At 35.4% G+C, this 26117-nt stretch overlaps 1 protein-coding gene across 1 annotated transcript in view; it reads left to right on the plus strand.

Annotated features, from left to right (window-relative positions):
* The window catches only part of LOC148829436 (chemokine-like protein TAFA-2), a 44395-nt gene extending 22247 nt beyond the window's left edge, over positions 1 to 22148 (plus strand). The window contains exons 2-4 of the mRNA XM_088922600.1: positions 4125 to 4277; positions 9545 to 9691; positions 22060 to 22148. Of these exons, the coding sequence (XP_088778726.1) occupies positions 4125 to 4277; positions 9545 to 9691; positions 22060 to 22148 (389 nt within the window). The remainder of the gene's footprint in view (positions 1 to 4124; positions 4278 to 9544; positions 9692 to 22059) is intronic.
* The last annotated feature ends 3969 nt before the right edge of the window (positions 22149 to 26117 follow it).

Here is a 26117-nt window from a genome sequence, read left to right on the forward strand (position 1 = left end):
AGAGGTGCCATGTTGGACCACTCTCATCACTAGGGAGGTTGAGGATAGATACAGTTTTTAATGTCCTTCTCTATGTTACAGACTTTAAGACAAGCATCTTTTCAACTGTCTTGCTTTAAAATTCTTATTCTTAGTGCTTTACACAGAGGCCTAAGCTGCTATTATTGTCTGGTTAAGGCAACAGAAAAATTAACATGAAATCTTTAATGACATTTACTGTAATTCTTAGTGTAATAATATGCCTTGTCACTACAAAATGTATGGAAACAATTATTAGAACTAAACGTTAGGATCACCTATATGAAAAGGGATTCTAGGGGATTGTTAATATGGATATTCAAGGAAGGCCAAATTGAGTTCTTTGAACAAGCAACAGCAGTGAAGGACCCAAACAGACCATACAATAACTTATAGTTAAAAGTTCATAATGCTTTTGATAAAATTTCTCATAAAAGACTAACTTTCAGATTAAGGCATTTCGGGATATGCATGTGCTTGGATTGATAATTGGTTATTAGAAAATAGTATAGATAAGGGATGAACTCTCAGATAAGAGCAATGCAATTAGTGTAGTAGCACAGTTATGTATCCTAGGACTCCTGCTGTTCCTAATTTATGTACATTGTGGTATACAGTAATAACTAAACTCCTCAAGTGTTTAGATTATAGCAAAATGGTAACAGCAAACAGCAAATGAAATTCAAAAAGATTTTGATAAAATGTAAGACTGGCTAAGCAAATGGATGATGATGTTTAATGGAGATCATTACTTGCAGGAAGCAAAAACATGAACTAGAGAAACAAAATGGAGAATTCTGACTTTGATGAGGCTGCTTATGCAAACATCTTTGGTGTTTGTGTTGACACAGCATTTACATATTCTATATTACTGTATATGAGGCAGCAATAAAAAAGACAAAACATTACAATATAGTTAAAAGTCTAGCATTTAAATCGATGGATATAACATTGTTATAATTGTACAAAGTAGTTGTAAAACCTTATTTATAATGTTGAGTACAGTTTTGATCTTACCATTAATATAAAATAATTGCAACTCTTAAATCAGTCCAGCAAAGAGTAATCAGATACATTGCAGGGCTCAACTGAATGCCCTCCAGTGACATACAATCATTATAGTCCTCAAAGGCATTGACAAAGTCAGCTTTCTGGACTTCATCAACATAAACACTGAAACGTGAATAAGAGAACCCTTGGAAACCATATGGAAGTGCATTTAAGTCTGAGAACAGCAGGTGCTACTTTACACAAAGGTTTTTGAAAATATGGAACAAACTACGTAGCAAGGTTTTTAAAGTTGATACCCAGGCTTCATTCAAGGATTAGCTGGAAAAGATCCTTGCAGGAATAACAGTAGCTAATAACTACCATGGGCTAGATGGGCTGAATGACCTCTTCTCATTTGAAGACTGATTCTGATGTAATACCAGAACATATACAGTATTTGCATGTGTGTTGAATTTTGTTTTAGTCTTTGTATACAGTAGGTTTAATCATTTTCACATTTATGTTTGACATAATTTGTATTTCCTTACCAGATTTCAATGAGTTTAATTGTTTATGGTTAATTGCAGGTAAATGCCACTGATTTGAAACTGTATGTCTGTAGAGGTATGGGAAATATAATGGAGAGAAATGTAAAGAAAGGGAAACAAATGGGAGCACTGGGGTATTAATGATATTGAAATCGCCTGAAACTTAGATGGAGCTTAGGAAATAAAAACTGAGTTCATGTTCTATTATCCTTTGCCCTCCCACCTACAGAATATATGTGTTTTGTGCTTAATTGGTGTCTCATTATTAAGTGTCTTCATTGGTCTTGTGTAATTAATATGAATGATCCCTCTTATTTCATCATTCTGTAAAGACATTACTTGAACTGGGGTGATATTTCAAAAGGAATATTAGAAGGCTGTAATACTGAGTTTTTTATAAGACAAATTGCAAGCGTATAATAGACTGTGGTATATTTTTGGCAGCCTTGTATGCTATGTCTCATTTGTCCCTCTACAAAAAAATGTTTTATGAAATTATGTCTGGAGGCTTTATTCCTGGAGTGGCATTAACAGCTACCTAAGAAAGGAACAGGTTATACTGTAGCAATCCTTATTATTTTTGGGGTTACACAATCTCTTGTTCCCCTGTTGTTGTGTCATTCCCACAACAAATTGATTAATATTAATTTCATAGTGGACTTTTCCTTCATGCAGAAGCCATATAACTTCTTTGACACCTAGTGCCGATTAGAATGCTTGCAGTATGTTTATTTCAAACATACAACAGACAATGGTCAGGAGTAAAAATTAATGAACTGGTCATGTACCACAGGATCACGAGCTGTCTATGTACCTTGATACAGTATATTGACAAAAAGATATATAATATTTTCAAGATGCTATATATAATCAGATAAATATTAAACTTATTATCTGAATAAGATTTTATACAGCACATGGCAGAAAGAAAATGGCTATTAACTGCTTGTTATGCTAGGGGTATATGTTTCAAGGTTAGCATTTTCAATTTGACCAAGAAACATAGGGAGCAAGGTAGGGACAACATCCTGGATAGGACTTAAATCTTTAACAGTGCACAAAAGCACACATGGTCAATTTAGAGATACCTGTTAACCAGCTAGAAAGCATGTCTTTGGAAGGCAACAAGAGTATGAACCATCTGTCAAAAACACTGTGAACACGGGAGAACTCCACCCTAAATGGAGCTCAGTTTAGAACCGAGAGCTGTGAGGCAGTAGTGGTCCATGCTATTTTCAAGAAAAAAATATTTTAAAATACCCAAATTAGACAAAGGCCAGCATGTATTAAACTTTACAAATTTAATCTGTGAAACAAGCTGACATTTTTCTTCTTGAAGAGCTGTATAAAGAAAATCAAATTGTTTTTGTGATGTATTACTCTATTCACAGGTTATGAGTTAAGTGTGGTCACACATCAATCTTAATCAATCTTTAAACAGACTTACCTTTCTGCTCCTTCTACCACTTTTAACAGGCTTGTCCTTCGAGATTCATGTATCAATTATCCCATCTGGGAGGTTAGTCACTGCCTCATTTGATGGCAGATGCCTGCTGAGCCCATTAAATAAATGATGTTCACTTTTCAAAACGTGAGCTTTACACAGCTTTAGACTTGATTCGGGAAACAAAAACAGTTTTACTCAAATTTCTTTTTTTCCTGCAATTACTAGCACAGTATTGGTGGACAATGTTGTCACAACTTACTGTTTCTACAGGGATTTAATACCTTGTCTAATGCTGAGACCTGATTGGGCAAGATTCAGTCTGCATCAGTAGATTCTGAGGTACACCAAAAGGCATGTTTGAAGGCTGAGGAGGCTGCACTGGTGATATTTATTAAGTATATTGGCAGTGTGATGTTAGTACAGATGATTTTTTTATAACAGTCTAAACAGCATTTTAGAATACTGTTTGTATAATTTTCATTGTCATCCCAATGTGATCTCTAACAACATAAGAAAGGGAATTATAAACAAATGAGAGGAGAACATCTAGCTCATTTTTTGCTAGTATTTAAGTGATCTCATCCTGCCATTTTCTGTAAAAAGCCAGGGTATCGTCTTCGACAATATGGCTGGGTAGCTTTTTCCAGACTATTACCAGACTATTATGTTTGTGTAAAACAGTGCCACCTGCTCTCAGTTTTAAATGCACTTACGTGTAGTTTCCACTTGTGTCCTGTTTGTTTCACTTTCCCTTCTAATTCTCTTCTCTCATTGGTGAAGTTCTGTTAGCAATGGGTTCAGAGCAAAATGGCAAGTATTTTTATAATAAGATGTTTCCATGATTATAATAAGATAATCACATATAATAAGATATCACATGCTATGCACTTATTTTAATAGCTTGTGAGCCACTTGTAATATGAGGTAACCTGCAACAGCATGCATTTAGAATAACCTTACCCAACCAAACATTTAGCATGCTGATGGTTTCTAAACCTTGTAAATCTCTCAGAAATCCTTGCTGATATTGCCATTGGAAAGCAAAGCAGCAGGTAGGAAGAATATTAAATATATATATATATTAGTTTTAAACAGCACGCTAATTTCTTTTTCTTTCACAGCTCACCATGTCAAAACTGGAACATGTGAAGTTGTGGCAATTCACAGATGCTGCAACAAGAACAAGATAGAAGAAAGATCTCAAACAATAAAATGCTCCTGCTTTCCAGGACAAGTGGCGGGGACAACACGTGCTGCCCCATCTTGTGTAGATGGTAGGTGCATTTTTGAGAAGAATTTTCCAGGACTCAGTTACTGTGAACTTTTTTTAAATCAATATCCTCAGATAAATGTAAGAGAAATATTATCTCTAAATAATATATTATAGAAGTTCTATTTTATTAAATAATTGTATGTCTTTATTGTAGGTGATCTTTACTGCTTACTTTTGTATTGCTTTTATGTAGCTAACAGGGCGATCAACTGTATGCGGTGTAAGGTGGAAAGCTAGTCTCTAGTCTCTCCATAACTGTGGGTATCACCAAAGGCAGATAGTTTCACTGTGAGAACAAAAATAAAAGTTCTGTGTTCCAAAGCAGTCCACTGCAGTTTATTAGTACCAAGATAAACATAAAACAGACATAAGCAGCATTTGGTAATTTGGATTTGTGGATCATCAAGAGCTCGTGCAGAAGTCACAGATGCACACATGTAAGATTTCCAGAGATTATCTTATGTAACTTCTTGAGCGAGATAATTGTCGAAAATATTACCATTAATTACCATTAAAGAACTGCTAGACAGCAACATCTCCGTAACTTAATCTCTGGTCCCTCCTGGAGCTTTGGCTGCTGATTATTTGATTTGTGCAGCATTTTATATACCATAATCTTGTAATCCCTTTTGAAATTGTTTCTTTCAGCTACAAACAAGATACAAACAGGTGCTCAACAACAGATACAAACAACAAAAATAATGTAATTATCACATTTCTATTAATAATTATATATTTTGAGCAATGAGTGTGGATGATTCATAAAAATCTAATTAGGTTGTCTAATGTCAGTTAACTTTAAAAAAAGGTGGAGATGTTTATGTAAACATAAATATATTAACCAAATGTAACACACTTAAGCCATATATTTTGCAGCTTAATGTTTCACAATTTTTCTTTCAATTACATTGGTTACATTTTCTAAATACTACTGTGACCTTTTGTGCAGAAAAAGGAAGTAAGGTGTATTGACAAATCTAAATACTGCTAGTAGATGGGCCCATGTTACTAAATGTTACTAAAGAATGACGGCTTGTTCTCGCCATTGATAAACTTCTGTCATTTTTACACATTAAACATAGTCCTTCCAAAGTTAGTCAGGAAACCCTGTTCTAATTTTTCTTAAGCTTCCAATTAGGGATGCATCAGATATGAGAAATAAATTGAATTGCACCTCCAGGGGTGGTAGGATAATATGAAGAAAAGAAAACTGTCTCTAGATCAAATCATTTAGCCCAAATCTTGTTACAGTAATGATTAAAGTTTATTAATAAACATAAAAAGCAAACTGTTTTGTTATGTTAATATATATTGATGAAAAAAGAAACGCAACATTTTCTGTAATGTGAATACTATAGTTAAAGCTTATGTACCTTCACAAAAAGTTGTTGATTTGTTTTAAGCCCTCTGATCAGCAAATACAGCTTGTGCTGTGAGGCATTGCAGCTTGCCAATCACACAAAAGCTCGTTAGGTGCACTTTTACCCAATGAGGTCCAGGTGGAAACAATGCCTGATCAGGTCACCTTTAAAAGGCCTTAATTCAAAGCTTAGGTCTCTGCAAGAAAAAGGCCACACTTAGTCAGTTTTCTGTGCATTCTGTAATGCCTCCAATGTCACCAGAAGCAAGGGAGAGGGCCATTGGCACGCTGCAGGCAGGCATGTCATGTGCTAGCAATGCCAGACACTATGGAGTAAGTTGCTCCACTGTGTCCCGACTGCAGAGAAGGTTTCAGTAGAACGGCAGGACAGATAACTGTCCAAGATCCGGCCGCCCTCGAGGGACCACACCAGAGCAGGACCGACACATCAGACTGGTCCATCTGAGAGATCGTTTCAGATCTGCCACCTGTACTGCTGCTGAAACTGCCGGCAGACACAATGCCCGCGTTTTTGACAGGAGAGTGAGGCTCCATGCTGCTGGCCCTAGAGCAAGGCGACCTGTCAGAAGCCCTCTGGTCACACCTCCTAGACGTCACACCCAACTGGCTTGGGCCAGATAGAGGCTGCGATGGACTCGTATACAGTGGTATCGGGTCCTCTTCATGGATGAGTCACTTCAGCCTCTTCCATGCAGTCAGGAGGGCCAGAGTGTTAAAGAGGAGGTGTTGCGTTTTTTTTTTCCCATCAGTCTATATTTCATAAGAAAATGTTGGGAATGTGCTTTATGCTATAAATACTATGTTGTCTTTCAAATGTACAATTCAGTTTAAAACCCCAATGGAACATTACCACGCTGGGTCAAAAGGTTCTGAGCACATTGCTGGTGCAAAAAACTAAAGTCCTTCTCTTTATTTGTCGGTTTGCTTTTCCAGGTCAACCATAATGGAAACCAGAAATCATAAAATAATATGTTAACTTAGGTTTGACTCTAGAAGCCAGTGAACCAAATGAAAGTTGCAAGTATTTGTCAGGGGTTTTCATTAAGGAGCCTTCATTAAGTATGATCTAGTCATAGGAACGTGCTTCAACAATATGCTGAGAATGTTTGAATCTTTTTGTAAATAAGGAGCATGGGAGAAGAAAACATAGAAGAAGCGCAATTATACATGAGAAATGATCCATGCTTCATCATAGTGTAGAAGTTTTGTGAATTTACTGGGACAGTTTATTCATTGTAACAGTAAATTACGTGGTGGTTCCTTTAGCTATTAGGAATCAATCTTCAGAATAATCAGCGATACACACACACAGACTCAAATACACGAAATACATGTATTAATACATCAAATAGACATATAACAGTCTGCCTGGATACAGATGGGAGATCTTATTGTGAGGGTTACCAAGATACAGAATATATCACAATAGCGAAGAGATACAAAACAAAGAAATATATATTTAGTATACCATTTGGCTACACTATCTCATTAATCAGTCTCATTAATACAGATTCTACTTTAGATACTCATAAGTATCTAAAGTAGAAGTAAAAACGTTACTTATACAAATTAAATTGATATCAACCTGTGTTAAGATAACAATTGAATTCTCGAGATCGGTAAAGTAGAATATTGGATTTATATTCATCCGGTATGGATTTGTATCTCCTGGCACGGACAGGGAAGGAACAGCTGACAGGCTCTGTTGAAGTGGTATCCAATCTGTGGTCTCCTGGCTTGATGCCCAAACAGTCCTTGTGTGGCTCAGAGTCATGGGGAGAAGGAGAGAGAGTTCCTCTGTCGGCTTCGCGCTGGAAAATTGTTACTCTCCAGGGACCTACTAGTTAGCCTCACGCTGAACTAGTGAATCTGTGCATAGAAGTGACTGCGTGGTCAGAGCAAGTCACTCTTTGGGGGGAAGAAACTTGGTTTGCTTTCAGCGTAGCAGCTACCTCTGAATAAAAGTATTCAGATGTCGACAAAACTTCAACCATATTGCTCCATTGATCAGTTTTGCTGCAGGCTTGACCAAGTTTCTCAGATCAGTCTGAAGGAGTGCGAGGGTGCACGGAGGAGCCATCTGGGAACTCTGTGCAATGTTTTTTAACTCGAGGACAATATGGTTGGTGATTGGTCAGGAGGTTGCTGGGCAGTTGGGGTTTCCACGCCCTGCAGGTTCCTCATTCGTTGGTCAATTTGAGGAGTGATTGACCATGACCTCTGACTCTAGGACTATAATCCAGATGTGCATAGAGTCTCACTAGACAACCAGGCACCAAGAGTATACATATATCATGATAGCTGGTTGCATCCTGATCCTGGGAACTGTTCCTTAACACGAAGACAAACATCCCTAAATTAGTGAACCAACATGAATGAATGGCTTCTCTGTGGCTTGGACCACAGAGATGAGAGAGAGGCGCCTCACTGGTAAAAGCACAACAAGACTTAATTCTGTCTTATTAATAAGCATTTCTGCTACAATAGTCATATTCACATACTACAATCTAAGTAAACCAAATATATCATTCAACTCTTTTTTAAGAATTACAGCATATTCTGCAACTATTCTGTAAAATAAGTATTTACCTACAGTACATTAATTCAAAGTCTTCTACAACCATCTGGATTAACTTGAATTTGGCCCACCAACAAGTCTCCATTTGGTTCCATTTGGTAAAAGGAAACCCTTTTAAGTTGAAAGATCCCACTAAATAATATATTAGATTAAATGTGCAATAAAGTGGTAGTTAGAAATGTTGAATTAACCCAGTTAATAGGGTTTAATAAATTAATCTGTGTTCTAATGGATACATTTTCTTTTTATATTTTAACAAATTGTTTTTTACAAGGGTTAATGTACAGTATTCTCTATACTCAAAATAGACCTGAAGAAGAAGTTCAAAAGAAAATTAGAATATAAAAGTTTTTAATGTTTTGGAACATAAAAGATAACATTTGAAACAGGAGCCCTACCCACTTTTTCTGTTTTCGATGTTTTCTTAGTGATTTAACTATTTTAACTATTAAAAGATTTAGAACCCAGAACTTTGAATGTTATTAAATTTTAAAAACTCCTGATAGTTTGATATCTTTCCATAATGCTTTCCATAATTTTCAATGGTCTCAATTTTAATTTTGTAGAATATTCTGTCTTGTTGAAATGTTCAACAACTGACTATTAAAATAAAATATTTTTTAAAATAGTCCTATTAAGAATGATAGATTAAGGTGTTTGAATTTTAAATATTCATCATAAGCTTGTTCTTAAGAGTTTTATGAGATATTTTAGTCAAGAGGGCTAAACGAAGCTTTTAAGAAAATTTGTCTGAGGCTTATGTGCTACTACTCTGAATTCTTTGCTTATGCTATGCCATCAGTGAACGTTTGCTGTAAACTTTTAAGGATTAACTGTTTCTTTTTTATGAAATAATTTTTATAATATTACTGAAACAATTTAAAAAGTCACTTGTAAGGCATTTAATTAACTACTTTCAAATCATCTTCTGTAGTTTTCTGTTAGTGCCATTCAGATTCTTATTCATTACCAAAAACCAAATTGCAATATTTAATTTGCTTATTAAACTTTCCCAGTCATTTGCAGTCATAAAGATACTGTATATATTAATTTGTATTTCCATTTGTGTGTAAAAAAGCAATACATTAATTATGCTACAATATGGATTCATATCTAAGCTTTTAGCAAATACACAAGCCTCTTTTTGTGATGTTCACAATCATTCTAAAATTCTAAAACTTTCTTTTAAATATGTATATTGTGAGGCGGTGCATTAATGTTTTCAGCTAAACTAAGTGTGTTCATTAAGTTATTGCACATACAGTATATTCAAATTCCAACCTTGCCTTAATATTTTCATATTTTATAGCCTCAATTGTGGAACAGAAATGGTGGTGTCAGATGCATCCATGTCTGGATGGAGAAGAATGTAAAGTTCTACCAGATCTTAAAGGTTGGAGCTGTGCTACAGGGAATAAAGTAAAAACAACTAAGGTAGGCCTCACTTATCTCTTCTGTAATGCAAATTATTGGTGGATAGATGGACCATAAATGTGACTTCTTGTTGGCATTTCATACTCTGAAGGTTACAATGTGTGCAAAAATACAATGTTACCTCTAGCAGTTTCTACAGGCATATCACTGTCTTTCATAACATCACACCGAAGCAGCATAATTGATTCCCATTGCATTCTTAATTAATAGTGATGAAAATACATGAGGTATTTCTGAAGCAATGTACGTTCTGCATGCTTGGGTGTGATTTGTTTGACATTTTTGTTTTTGGACGAAACAATTTAAATTTAAGTAAAATTTAGAATATTCAAGCATTTGTACTATATGTTCCCGCTTTTCAATATTTAGCAACTTTATACTTTTGTTGACAGTCTGCCTACACTATAAAATACATAAGGTATCCAGAGAAGTTATTGCTGTTATGGATGTAAATTCCCGCATTATAGTGAACGTAAACACATGATGTAAAAATTGAGTTTAACAGAGAGTTCTACTGAAGAGCAGTGGACCAAGGAACATCTGAAGACGAAAACATCTTCTGAAGATGAAAACATCTGAAGCCAAGGCTGAAGGCACCAAAGGTGTTGGGCTTAGATGCCAGGGATAGGGGCAGGAGGAAAGGCAGACATTAAAAGCTGTAGCATGCCTGCTGACTAAGTCAAAGGTAGAATGCCGGACAGATCTCACGTCGAGGAGGTTGCATTAGGAGCAGGAGCAGTGGAGAGGGAAGAACCCTGGTACAAGGGCACAAAAGCATAGGGTTGTGTCAGATGCCAGGGAGAGAAGCAGAAGGAAGATAAGATATTAAAAGCTGTAGGATGCCTGAAGTAGGAGGTATCTGAGTTGGACAGACCTGACAGACCAAGAGGGGAAGAGAAGGTTGCATCAGAGGCAACAGGGGCTGAGAGGGAGGAGACTGAAGCCAACGGCACAGGTATTGTTTTGATTGGGGCGTGTTGGACATCAGGGACAGAAGAAGAAGAGACCACAGAAAAGTGGAGATTAAATTAATGAACAATGGCATAAAGACATTTTCAGGACAAAACCAAGACAAACTGTGAAAAGGGAATATGAAGAGAAATGCAAACATGAGGATAAGGTAGATTAGATAGTAATAAGGGTGAAAGCAACCCAGGGATCCTTTTGATAAACTGGTGTTTTGCAGCATGCTGGGTGATGTCATTGGGAAAAGAAGAAGTATGCGGGATAAAACAAGCTTGCTTGTTATAGACCTCAGAGAAGTAGAAAAAAAAACATATTCTGTGTATTTTTTTTTAAAGGAAAAAATTATTGTAAAGTCATCAGGAATGTAGCAAGAGTCCAGTATTTGATATCAGTGATGGCAGTAATGGGAGATTCAGGATGAATGATGTAGGAATAAATGCAGACAAAACAACAGATTCATTATGGGAACCAGAGATTCTTGCTCTTATCTGAAACGAGTAATGCATGAAACAAAATGCTAGACAAGTTGATATTTTTTCTCTTTCATCCTGTCTTTGCTTTCTCTTTCTGCCAGTTTAGTTTGAAACATGCTCCATGTATAGATGAATAACACATGAAACAAAATGTTAAAAATGAGGTGTTATCTTGATATACAGTATATTGTGAATATTAGTAATGATTATGATTTAGAACTGGTGGGTGAAATTGGCTTGTTTGACAGTATCTCTCTTAAACTTCATTTAAAAACCTCAGTTGAATACACAGGATTGTATCATGACCATCATACCGATCACAATTTCAATCAGTGTTAGATCATATTCCAGTGTTGTCACATCTGTAACACTTTGTTTGCAGTAAAAAAATAGTTCACAGGAAAGATAGTTCTAGTCTCTTCTACTGTATAATTACTTTGGTTAATCCCCTCCTCATAAACAACTTTTATTAACCATTTCCAATCTTTCTTTCCTAAGGTCATTGAAAAAGTAATTAAACAAATTCTTAAATATCACCATTTTTAAAACATATCAGGTTTTTGTCCCATCATAGTACATACACTGCCCTAGTTAGACTACGAAACAATTAATTAACAGATTCAAATAATATTTAAAATATGTTTTTTCCAAACCTTACTGTTGATACAGTGCTTGATTATATCTTAATAGATGGGTGGGTTTTATGGGTAATGTATTAAGCTAGATACAGTAGATCCTATCTTTCAAATAGATTTTTGTTTTGTTGGAGGAATCGAAGTCAGGTTTAACAAATATTACTTATGGTTATACTCTTGATCCAGTATATTCTCTTTATACTTTTACATGTTACCTTTGGGTCATAGAAATCATATATTATATTATGTGCTAATTTTCACTGCTATACTGAAGATACAGAATTCTTTATCTCTATGAAGTCTTGTAACATTACCACAATATTGAGTTTATTTAACTGTATTCAAATTTTCCACAATTAAACTCTGAAAAGTCTTCGTTAGTTCTAGGTGACTTTACACCAAATTTTAAATGTGAAGAAAAGAAATTTTGGCATTTAAGGTAATTGGTACTACTACTTATTTCTGTTAAGGGCCACCTCCACAATAATTAAAATGTGTTTTTATTATTTAACACATATTACCAGAATGAAAGAAGAAAGAAAAGACAACGTTTCGGCCGTGGAGCCTTCTTCAGGTGTGACGGTTCAGCTCACACCTGAAGAAGGCTCCTCGGCCGAAACGTTGTCTTTTCTTTCTTCTTTTTTTCAGCATGGAATAAACCTATTACTTGTTCTTTTGCAGCCTATGCATGCTGATGCAGCTAACTACTAGCTGTATTACCAGGTGGTTTGAATGTACACAAAATGTCTAGCTGGAAAGTGATCCCATGATCTCGTTCCCTATATTCCCTGTTTTCTCAATGCCTTTCTCTCAGGATGTTTTCCCCTTCCCTGCATCACAACCTATCTCTCTAAAACTCTTGAACAGGCCAACAACACCAACTCTCCACTTACTTCTCTCAGCAATTACTGCTTGACCCCAAGCATTCAGGCTTTCAAACAACAACTCTACTAAGAGTACACATTTTTTCAGTTATGGATGCCCTTCAGTCAGCACATGCTTCACCCCTCTCATCTGTCCCAATCATCCATGACATCTCTTCCACTCACTCTGTGTCTTTGATATTGTGGATGTTGACTGACTATACTTTTTCAACACTTGCTACCATGGGAAACTCTGATGCTGCTTATATCTAGTTTTCCTCCTACAGCTCTGATCACACTTACCAGGTCTGCTGACACAGCTTGCTCTCTGCGTCTCATGCACTCTTCCCTGATGCCCCTGAAAACCTCTAAGCTGCATCCCCTATCTTTATGGAGATGACTCTTAAGATCCTCTTTCCTTTTTACTCCCACTGATACGTTTGTCTCTTACCATGTTGATGCCTGTCAGTCAGCCATTGTGCACTGGATGCATTTGAAATGGAGCCTCTATAAATCTGACTTCCTTTCCTTATACTCCCCTCTATAGACTTGTCCATCTCATTTCCACTTAACTACACCACTCTCTCTCCCTCATCTTCCACCAAGAACCTTGGTGCACTTCTTGTCCTATGTCTGTCATATTTCTATCACATTTCTGTTCTGCCTCACTCCTGCCGCTGAACAATATCTATAGGATCAGCCCCTTCATTACTAACTTATTTACATAAGTTTTAGTTCAAGTCTTGCTATTCTCCCTCCAGTGCTATTTCCCTTCTCCAGCACAGTCCTTCTGCTTGTTTGGTCTTTTCTTTAACTCTCCCTCATTTTTCTCATGCTATGCTGTTACTTCAGTCATTCCATCACAAGGGCATTTAAGTGCATTCATATTTTTGTTCTGATATAAGAGGTTGCTTTACCACTTTCTAACCTGATCTCAGGATATCTCTGAACTAAAGCAAGACTAGATATGGCTAGTATCCACTGGCCCATTCTATCTCCAAACCCTCATCTCTCCCTTTATGCCCTCCAGACCTCTCCAGCTCTTCTCTATTCCTTCTCCTCTCCATTCCCTCACCTCCAGAGCCTGTTCATTCTCATCCCTGGAGATGCGGTGATGAAAATAACTATTAACCATTAAAATCAGAATGGCTCTGCCCCTGACCAACTTTTGAAAAACCCTCAAGATTTTATTTTTTAAATCATACCTAAGATCTCTCTCTCTCACTGTCATTAACTTTTACAAGCCACCAACTAATACAGCAGTCCGCTCAATGGCATTCCTTATTTAGTGTCAACAATCGTTCTTTATGTACATGTTGTGCATTTTCCACTCTGTGGAAATTGTTTTTGCTCTTCTCAATACTGTACAGGATTTGGACTAACACTAACATATGCCTACCTTTCTGTTTTTTTGGTCATTTGTAGTTTTTACTTTTTATTTTTTATAAAATGAGTCTGAAAGATTTTCTTTTTGATTTTACTTTATGTCTTATTGCATATTTTGTAAGTTGCTTTGAATAAGGGCATATGCTAAGATTATAATAATAATGTTAAGGGCATGTTTTACTTTGCTTTGTTTCTGCCCTGTGAGTCATTCCAGAAAATTGTTGCTTTTAGCAAGCTTTTTTTTTTAGTTCTGCAATTCAGCAATATGTCATAGTGCAGTGCTCAAAGCTATACTAAAACGCTGATGTCAAAATGAATGTATCAGGAACACAATTCTAAGAATATTGACATCAGTATAATAGAAAGACAACATTATATTGGCTATAAAAACATGGATATTTTTTGTCTATAAATGGGTTGTTTAGAAACTAAACAAGGTTGGTTATAATCAGTACTGGGATTACAGCTATTTGAGGTGTGGTGAACTGTTAGGCAGTACTCTTCCCTCTGAACCAGATGTTCCAAATGCTGCAACCAGTATGGAGACTAAGGTCATTGTGCCATAGGAGTTGCCATTCTTTGGATGAGATATTAGACAGAGCTTCTGACAACTAAAGCTCCCATGGCACTGTTTGTAAGGGTAAGAAATTTAAATCGAGTGTCCAGGCTCAATTCCTTTTGAAATTGTACAATTAGTCCTCACTAAAGTTCCTTCTTAATTCAATTAGTGACATACTTTCTCACTTCATTACCTCATGTTCTACTTTGTATATTAGGACTGCTGGTGTGAAACGTCTGAATGCATCACCCAGGTGGGTGCTTACTTAAAACAATGTATTCCAAAAACACATCTAAGAAAGGGAGTACCACTATGTTATATTAGCACAAACTGTAATGTTGCTGTGGTAGGACAGCTTTAGAAAGTGTTGTGCTGACCTGACACTAGAGGCTGCTACTTGGCCTCCATGTTGATAGACAGAATGGGGGGGGGGGGTTAATTAAGTTATTAATAGTTAACTAATTAAGGGTTTAGGAATGAACAATAATTTACATGGGGTTAATTATTTGTTTGTATAAATAAAGCTCATGGTGTTATTTTTTTTGTAAATGCTATCTTTTTGTTGTTGATCTTTTGGTCTAAAAGGCCTAAAATAAGGCTTCCTTTACCTTTTTGGAGTCATTGTGAGTTTTGTGTGTGCATACCCTAGAGACTGTTTTGGTAGGGAAAGGGTCAGGTCTGCTACAATTACTTTTTAGCATTTGTGAATATGCAGTTCCTATTACATGCCTAACTACACTGTAACATTTAAGCAGGCCCTATCAATATTAATTTAAAAGCAATGTCCAGTCTCTTGATTGAATAAATCAATTACATGTGTACTAATCTTTGGTTTGTGGTTATTGAAAGCACACAAATATTTACTTGGTTAGCTCTAGAGAATTATATAGAGATAATTTGATCATTTTTAAGATGATATACGCTTGATCAAATCATAAGGGCTGTTTTTAATTGATGAGAATACAGTCATATGAATGTAGTATAGAAGAACAGGTTTTTATTTGGCAAACATTGTATGGTATACAGTAAATTTATAAAATCATCTCATACTCTCTCAAGCTATATTTATTGGTAGTGATGCTGGCGTATGATGCTCCAAAGCTGGTATTAAAGAGCACAGCTTACTTTGAGTAAAATAATAAAAATATTTGACTTTAAATACATTGTTTAAGAAAGGTAATTAAATGGAGCTTACTGTACATCCAATGTTTATATTATGATATAATATGATATATTGCATATTTTATGTTACATACCAACACTGTATTTGTCACGCCCTCTGCAGCCAGAGGGCGCTCCTTCTCTGTCCTGTCCCTAGTTTCCTGCCTGCTGTCTTTCTGGTCCCTCTCTTTCCCTTGGGCTATATATTTCCGGGTCTTGCACTCTGCCCTCGCTCAGCATTGACGTTCGGATGTCCTGAGACCCGCCTAGCACCAGGTCGCCCCACGTCCGCTACCTGAGGGCATAGGTTTCTATACGGCAGTCCTGAACTCTTTGCACTAACGAGCCCGGGCCTTTTTCCTGTCTCGCCGCTACGCATATAGGTCTTTTTCTGCTCTCCACGGTTAGTCCCTTTGGACGTCCGTGACAGTATTGTACAGTTTATAGTGGTAGCTATAACCTCTAGTAGAGCATTTGTGTTGAAGGCACTTGAAAAGGTTGGGACGTTTTTTTTTTCAGGAGGACATGTTTTTAAATCCTATATTTAACAAAGTGAGTCAAATAATATTAAATCTGCATTTACAATGACAACCAGTACATACTGTACAGTAGTTATACAAGAGGGTTTTTACTGGAGTAATCGTAGTTTAATACCTTGTTAAAGGTACAAAAACAACCCAAAACCTACTAGTCCAGAGTCCACAGCTCTAACCACTCTAACCACATGTTTTTCAGTCATTTACTGGGAATTTTCTTTTTTTCTGATTGTGTTAAAGCATTTTATTGACTCTCCATGATTATCTGTAATTTAAATCATTTTCACCAGTTTGTTACAAGTTGTTAGTGAACATCTACACAAAGCCCATCTTTTTGCATATAATCTAAAATCAACATACTGTATATCCCCAAGCTTAAACTGTTGTAATAGATCACTAAGGGGAAGAATACTAAGGGTTATTGTTCCTTTATATGTACATGGATATTTGATAAATTACAAGGCAAAAAGTGTTCTTTTAGTATTTTCAAGAAGAGTCTACCACTTTACATTTAGTCTACCACTTTACAAACAACTTTTCCTTAATTTTCAACAATTAATTCGGAATCCATACTCACTAATGAAAGAAAAATCTTATTCTTACTGTATAAGCTTCAGACCCAGTATATTGATCAAATAGATTTGGATGTGTAATGTTTTAGAGGAACACTGGTGAAAAAAGAAGCATGTACTGTATGATACCAAAAATGGAACGCACATCAGTGAATAGGTGGCAGTACAAAACCTAAAATATACTGTAGTTCACTTGAGACTAGAATTCTGTGGTGGACGGTGGAAGATGCCTCTATGCAGTGAGCTAAAGGAGTAGCCTGAGATAAACTGCACTAATGGGGAAGCTCAGAAATTGTTAATGAGTGATGAAAGGATTCTTAGTGGAATCCCAGATGTACACTTACACATATCCTGTGTGTAACAAATATCTGCTATGTTTATGAGTAGAAGCTTCTGTAGGGCCAACACTGCACCAGTTGGATGCCAATGAGGGTGACTCAATATCAGCCTGGGCTGCGGGACCCAGCGACAGCTAGGGCTAAGGATATGAATAAAAAAGGCTCCAGGTGAGTGCAGACTCATGCTGTCCTCTCAGGGCAGAGTGGGCTCCTACTGGGGCAGAGAAAGTGAAGATTGGAGAAAGGTAAGAGAGAAAACAAAAAAAAAATAGGCTGTGGCTATACATGCAGTGGGGTGAATTCTTGACCAGAAATGGGGAGTATGAAGTGAACAGAATTAGAAATAGAGAGAAGGGTGGAAGGGAGTTGAAGCAACCTCAGTAAGTAGTTCCAGGGTGGTAACTGGATAGATAATATGATACAGTAGGTGCAGGGAGTTGAGTGTTTTCTATGGAGAATTTGAAGTTGAAAATCTGCTTGTTCAAGAAGAGGCCAGAAAGCAACAAAGGGAAGGTCTTAGCAACACCAAGTGCTAGAAAATATACATGCAGAGTTGTTGGCAGCCAGCAAATATTTATACATAGGAAAGTGGAAGTGTAACTCACGAATTTCTATTAAAACACCCCACATTGAACAAGAGTATATAATTTCAAAACAAAGAGTGATTTTGCTATTTAAAAATAGGAAAAGTGAAGAATCAAATCTTCTTTAAAAAAAAGTCTTAAATATTGCTGCTCAGATAAAAAACAAATCTCTCTAAGCTCCTTGGATCTCTTTAAAAGTACATTTTAGAAGAGCGCCAGAAGTACTTTTTTTTGTTTAACATTAAACATGGTGCTGTAATAATTCAGTTGTGACCATTCAAAGATTAATAATGATTATAATATTTACAGTGCAATTAGGTGCATATTGCCTAAGATCCATATATGATATTTATTACATAATCAAGGTAATTGGCATATCTTTCTTTATAATGAGACAATTTGTGAAATGCTCCCACACAATATTTGCACTCTCACACAGCTAGTGTCAAAGTCTGAAATACAGTATTCCTGTTTTGTGCCTTGAAAAACTGTTTCAGAGCCTCTTGGAACTTATGACAAAAATCAAACCTGGTATGTGTATGTAGGACAGTAACAGAGCTTTATAGAGGCTGACAATTGTCTAAAAACATTGTTAAAAATCACTATAAACATAGTTAGTGCAGCATAATTTAGATGTTTGTCATATTCCAGTAGTGTATCTATTATGTGTTTATCTAAAAGTTCTTAATTATGTTATTGTAAGTATTTAACAGTTTCTTAATTTTGGTTATAAATTGAATAAACGAATATATATTATTTTTCTTTGCAGGTTTTGCTGAAAAGAATTTAAAATTGTATATAATTTGTAATAAAACAAAATGGGATATTATTGAAAGGGGAGAATATCTTGCAGGGCATGGTATATATAATGTATGTAACTACATTATACTGTATAGTGTATACTTTCATAAAAAATATGGATCATTGTATTTACCATGACAATAAATCCAGGTATCTGTGTTATTTAAAAAAAATGTGTATTTAAACACTTACTGTACTGTATCTGCAAACACTGAAATTACACCAATAAATATTAATCCCTTCCTAATCAGGGAGAGCATAAATATTAAAATCAACAAGGAGCCATACTGTCTATCTTGCTAGTTTGGTTTCTAGTAATTGATTGAGCAAAGGATTGCATCCAATTATCTTTTTAAGAGGCAAGTGTTTAAATATAGTACATGTTTTGGTAGCTTGTTCCAGATTCCCACAACCATGTGTAAAAAAGTGCCTCTTGTTCTCACTTGTTTGTGTACTTTAACATTGTTTCCACTTGTGTTCTCTGGTATTTCACAGTTGATTCTAAATAAGATGATTGAGTTGACTCTGTCAGTGCTTTGGAGGAGCATTATTGGCTAGATCAAGAAATTACACTGTTGCCACAGCAGTAACAATTATTAAAAATCTCCCAAAATCTGTAACAAAAACATAATATAATTTGATATGCACTCTGTTCCTCGCTCTGTGACAGGAGACTACAGTACATACTGGACTGCCAGCTCTATTGAGCTATGTCCCCCATCCCAGTGGAACTGAAAGTTGTTCTGATTGTAGCAGGTGTAGGAATTCTGGGATTTGGTTTGATATTTTGGAGAAGAATGTTTCTCTTATCCCCCAGTCTTACTTGCAGTGTTGCAGAAAGTGCAGCTCTGTCTCTGTTTCTCCTTGATGGAAGTGGAGAAAATAAAGTTCTGCCTATACTCTGCTCTCCTCCCCATTGAGAGCTGATGTGTGGTGAGCGTTCTGGCGCACTATGGCTGCCGTCTCATCATCCAGGTGGATGCTGCACATTGGTGGTGGTGGTGGAGGGGAGTCCCCATTACCTGTAAAGCACTTTGAGTGGAGTGTCCAGAAAAGCGCTATATAAGTGTAAGCAATTATTATTATTATTATTATTATTATTATTATTATTATTATTATTATTATTATACTATATATTAGCAATGGACATCATCAGGGTTTACTTCTCCTTGTTGACTATCATACTGTTCAAATACACAGCAATTGTGTATTATCTTTTTAGGGATCAATAGCTTTCCAGTTTGTCTTGTGTTTGTGTGTAACTCAACATGTGCAGTAGTGAGTTGTGATGTAATTTGTTGAATACTAATTTGTAGTGTTTTAAGCAGTGTCCCCTGCGGCTGGTCGAAGTTGGTGTGTTTTAGAACGGTATGTTTCAGTACTGTATCTGGCTAAAGGCGCTCTTTTCAGGTTTCAGCTCTTCGCTTAGCAGGACCTTGTTGTAGTAGAAATTATTTATACTTATATATTAGACTTGGAGCTCTTTCTCTACATATATATCATACAACAACTTAATTGTTTGCTAGAACCAGTTGGAAATTAACATTGATTTTTCATAAAATCTCCAAGCCACTGTATATTTTCTCCTTGAATAAGTGGGGTGTGTGTTTCTTTATTCTGAAATTGTCTTAAAACAGGTACAATCTTGTGAAATTATGGCATCAGCAAAATATGCAATGTTAAGACAATGAGCAATGGAAAATATTAAAAGCACTCCCAGATGTCTTGTATAATGAAGTGTTATTTATTTGGACTTTTTTCAACATATGGCAACATATTTATACATTTTAGATTACAGTATATTAATGTAGGTATGTTTATTAAATTTATCCAAATCAATGTAACATAGAAAAATATTACCTCCCATGCCTCTCTCTTCTCACCATCAAAATCTTCCTTAGATGGTCTTCACTGCTAATTTCCACTCTCCATTCACTCCTGCCCAGGTAGCAATTTCTTCTCTCTCTAACTTCAGATTAATGCCCAAGAATCCCCATCACATAATAGTATTAAGGGGACTGAAAAACAATTCTATTTATTCTATGTATTCTCTGACAAAAAATGTAATTGATAAAGAACTTCTGACATTACGTCAACGTGAAATGTTCCTCATTAATAACATTTTTGTTCATCTTTAAATGTCTATAAAGCTATACTACTTCATCTCCTTCAAAATACATATCTGTAAGGGACCTATATTTTAAAGTTAATTTTCCAAAGGTTCAGTTGAAAATCACTGTAGTATTATAATGATTTCACTTCAAGAAGGAAAAATAGAGAAAATACTGTATTAGAACAATACAAAAGGTCTTATGGTTTTTGTACATAAATACACAAAACGAATTTGATTTAAAATGTTATAGACATATTTCCATAGGTATTACCAGTAGGTATTTCCATACCTACAGAATATTATATGGATTTGATGTTCTTATAGACTGTAAATGTGTGCTCTGAAGACACTTTTGCACCAGTAATTTTCAGATCCAACAATATTAATTGTTGTTCATACTGGGTAAGTCAAGAACATGCAAAAATCAGTTATATGTAGATCACTATATAACATTTTGTGTGATTTTTCTTGCATTGGTAAACATTGTGATAAAAATGCAATGATAATATTCATACACAGTACTTTTCTGTACTATTGTACTTATTTTGAAATTAAATTTGAAATATTTTGTGTTGTGCTGTCACACAGTTACCAATGAAAATTTAGTACTGGTACTAGGAACGATTTTCTGGGTTTCACAAGTAGTTATAAATCAATAGGACATCACTCTGACATGCCACTTAACCTTCAGAAAAGCACATAAGCTTAGAACTGCCAGGCACTTTGAAGATATAAATGTAAATTGACTCTAAAAGAAAGGAATTATCATTCTTCTTAACACCTTAGTCTGATATGCATGTGAACTGAGCATAGATGTAAATCATGATATGAATAGTAACAAATTAAAGCATAATTCACTTTTTTTTCAAGTTTTTGCCAGTTATTTCATTTCGTTTCCTTGAGTGTGCTTTACTAAATCATTTTCTACTTGAGCAAAAATGAAGTTGGAAACAATTTAAACTGCAATTTAAATGATTTCTGTAAACCTGCTCCTACCATCAAGATGTGGTTTTTGGAAGGGAAAAATGAACAAAATCAAATGTGATTTGTGCAGTTACTGTGACAGGAGTAATTTGAAAGCTCTAACACAATAAATTTGTTGTGTTAGCTGTTCTCCACAAACATGAATTAAAAATATAGGACTGTTTCATGGTTTAGCTTTACTCAATTACTTCTCTGTTTTTCATTTATTTTTTACATTATGAAGCAGAGATAATACCTAAAAACACTTAAATAATCTGTTTTAGATGCACTGTATACATTGTATGAATAATTTTCTGATTTTGATTCTAATACTCTTGTAAACAAAATATTGCCATTCGTGTTACAGTACCCAATTGAGCAAGTTATTACTCTTCTATACTGCAAATCAAAATGTTAATGTTATTTCTTTTTCTTTACAGGTAGCTCGATAGTTGAAGATCTCAATGCCCTGTTTCCACTCCAAAATTCCTTGCACGCTTCAAGTGAACTGAAGTCCCCTGAAAATTGAAGTTTACTGTACATAAAAAATAAGATCTTATATTAATGGAGAAGGAATCTTTTGTTGGATAAAAAGCAGAAAAGCACAACTAAGATATTGGCAGTAAGAAGAGCCTTTAAAATAAAATGAAGACATGCTTGTCTGAATTATCAGAAAAAGGACTCAATTCTACTTTTTTTAAAAAAAATCTTCTCATGCTTAAAAAAGAGAAGAGTCTTCTTTGCATAGCAACATGATCTGGGTCTCAATGGTAAACAAAGAATATTGTTATCATGGTGAGTACAATAATAAATAACCAGTGTCTTAACTGGCAAGACTGTGTACTCTCTAATTTCCTTTCCTCACTAATCAGAACTACATATATAAGATCAGTTTTAATATCTAATAAGCTTTTGCAATACAGTTGAATTGTCTTTGTTGTATGAAGGCTAAACTGTTAAATGGTGATAAAATGAAAAGTCTTGCCTGCCAAAATCTGTAAATCATACATAAAAGGTTGCTGTCCTAATCAAAGTTGAATTTTTTAAAAGGGAGTATGTCCTAGAACTTAAATAACTTAAATAAAGTCATCATTCTTTAAATTATATCAATTTTTTCTCAATTAGATCATTATTAACATCTTGGTGTGCTATATTTTTACGTACTGTATAGTAAACATAATAAACTTTTTCAAGGTTTCATATTATGTATACTATATTATGTCCATTATGAAAACATTGAGTTTTCTACATATGTGTTAGAGTAAAGTTTTTGAAGGTTTTAAATAAGAATATGTATCATCTATCACGACTTTTCTATGTAGTAGCTATATAAGACTAACAAATATATACAGTACACAGGACAGCACAGTGGAGAGGTGGTCAGAATTGCTGCCTCATGGCTATGAGGTGCTGGGTTGGTTTCTGCTTTTGGGTGTACAGATGCAGCCATTCAAACTTCACGGTACAAACCCGTACCGCACGCAACTACGCACAAGCCACCGCATGGTACCGCGGTACGTGATTGGCTGGCCAAAAATGACCGACAGGGGCACTCGTGGTGCATTGGTCGGTAGTGAAAAGATTTAATCATTTAATCTCTTTACTGTGCACATTTTAATCCGCTTAGTATTGAATATTTATATGGAATTTTACAACTAAAGGGAAATTTTAGTAGCTGAGCATAAAAAGAAGAGGAGCATAAGGCATTTGAAGGTCATAAACGATATTAATTTAGTAACATAAACATATTATGTAAACTGTACTGTATATGGCTGGTATTGGTAGTTTAAAGAAAAGATACACATCAGTATTCCATTTCTCCCTAAACATTTTAAGCATCAAAGTCTTACATGTGGTTATTTCAGAAACATTTTTACGTGCTTCTTCTGACCATATTACCGTATGTTTATATACTTTGTGAAAATTGATCGTTTTAACCTTTTCTGTGAATACGCTAGTTATCGGAGTAATCAAAAGCATACTTTTAGAATTTGATTAATAGGGAATATAATATGGAATCGTGTATCTAAAGAAATTAATAATGATATAATTATATTCATGTACTGTAGCACAAACAGTAGTATAAGACTTTCTATTTGTATGTGTACAGCTATTTCACTACTTGATATGTTGGTGGCGTGATGGCTTATAAGTGACTGACTTATAAGGCTGAGGTCAGGTGTTCAAATCCAGCTATTGCCACGAGTTTTCTTTTAACAAATAAACATTTCTTTGAAAAACTAAAATATTATGGACACTCTATTGACTTTTTTATATTTCTAAATATCACAACTTGTTCGAATTTAAGTCATTTATTAATAACAACGAATAGTTTCAAACTGATACTGGTATTATTATCATCAATATGTGAAAAAAGTGAATCCTGTTTTTTCTGTAGCTCAAATCCTGCTTAACTAAAAATTAGACAAGAAGAGTATTATTGGACAGTGTTGTGAGGCTAAAGAAATCTATAACGATATTAATTCAAAGATCTAAATGTATTTAACGCATACGCCTGACATTCGAGGCTGTGTCTGCTTGCCTGCGCAGTGGCGTCACTGTCTTTCCCTCTGAATAGCTAGCAGGGACCTGTGCCGTGTGGATCCCTTTAGATCTCCCTTCAGATTTAAAAGGTTATTAATAATATCTTCAGTGTCGCATTAACATTGGAATGTTCTTCCAAGTGTAAAAAGAGGCGATACTCAATGTGTCTCCTTCATAAATTTTCAGTTTACAGATCGTACAAGACCATTTATTATGAATAATGTCTTCCGTATCGCATTAAAATTGCAACGCTTTTCACAGGTGTAAAACCACCTATTTTCTAACTGCTTTATCCAGGACAGGTAACAGTTTCACAACTCACCCTTCCCTCTGCCTGTCTGACTTTCTTTTTAACCCTTCTGTGCCCGAATTGCAGCGGGTGAGAAAGAAACAAAGTGAAACTTAGAGCGTACATATATGAAAATTCATATTCTTTACTCTCAGCTTTTTAAAAACAACACCCAATGATGTTCAAATCATGATGTCTGTGATTTTTTTACACAGAAGACTGACACAGCTACTGTATATTTGGCTAGTGTGTATTGTCTGTTTAGGGTTCTGTATCATTCCAGTTTATGTTGTGTTTGTACTTGCAAGAATAGCGATTAGAAACATTAAAAAACATACTTGCTTTATACTGTCCAACTGAGCAATCTTGCTTTTATAAAATATACCGACTTTTTCATGTTTGATGTGTAAGATGCTGTAATACAATTTAAAATGATTAAAAGTCTAAACAGTATCAACTTGAATTATTATCTCTATTAATATAACTATCAAGTGGTATTAAATAGATACAGCTTTTTAGTATAGATTACACTTTTCAAAAAATTTATTTAAAAAATAAAAATGACTACAATCTAATCTTTTCACATTTGATCCCAAGAGGAATCACAATATGCTCCTGCTTTGTTTAGCGATGGTATGAAAAATAAATCTAAATGGAGAGAAAGCTATGCTGAAAGTTGATTAAGATACTTAGAAGACAAAGATAACAATTTACGTTGCATTGTCAGATTGTGAATCAATAAAGGCATTTAATTAAACTCGCGTGTACATTTTAATTTAAAATGGGGGCTAATGGGGACTCTCTTATTATTTCTCTCTTCTCTCTCTTATTGTCAAAACTTGTTCAGTTGTGGTTCTTTTGGTTTCACTGAGGGCTTCTCAGATGGGCATTCAGGTAGATTGCCAGGCGAAAGGATTAGTTAATATATTTTGTTAAAGCAAGTCAGTTTTTTGCGACACATAAAAGACATTTTTCCAAGAAAGATCTGATGAAGAGGAAGAAAAATCACCCGTTTTTCACGCATAAAAAGTGGTTATTAACTATCAAAGCCTGTTTTTATAGCTTTTAAAGTCTTGCAATGTCTAAGCAGAAACACATCATTATATCTCATTTTTTATTTTTTTTTAATTAAAAAAATTGTTGGCCCAGCCTAATTTTAAAGACCTCTACTTTTGAAACTGTTCACAGCCTGTACATAAAACTACAGTATATACACACAATACTGCTGACAGCAGGAAAATTCCTATTCTTTACTCAGCAGCTTATTAAAAACAACACCCATGATGTTCAAACCGATTTTTTTTAACAGAGAAGACTGACACAACTTCGCGTTGTGAATCTCTTTTTCTAAGAAAACATTTGTCAGTCTGTCCATGGGGGGAAGGGGGACTGTCTTTCATTTGAAGGCTTGCTAATTCTATTTCGTAAATGTAGAGGGTGAGAAAAGACTTGTGAAACCGATTTGTTTACAAACAATGTAGGCACAGAGACTCAGACTTTGTGGAGTGAAATTCGGCACAACCAGCCAGCCAGCACTGCCACGCGCCAGCCGAGAGAGAGAGAGAGAGAGCGCACACAGGGGTGCGAAACTGGGTGATCTCCCCAGACTATACGTCCATTTCACAGTGGGTCAGCTGCACTGGTCAGTGGCTTTCCTATTCCCCG

Source organism: Atractosteus spatula, chromosome 8 (genome assembly GCF_055471065.1).
Source record: "Atractosteus spatula isolate fAtrSpa1 chromosome 8, fAtrSpa1.hap1, whole genome shotgun sequence".
NCBI classification, from domain to species: domain Eukaryota; kingdom Metazoa; phylum Chordata; class Actinopteri; order Semionotiformes; family Lepisosteidae; genus Atractosteus; species Atractosteus spatula.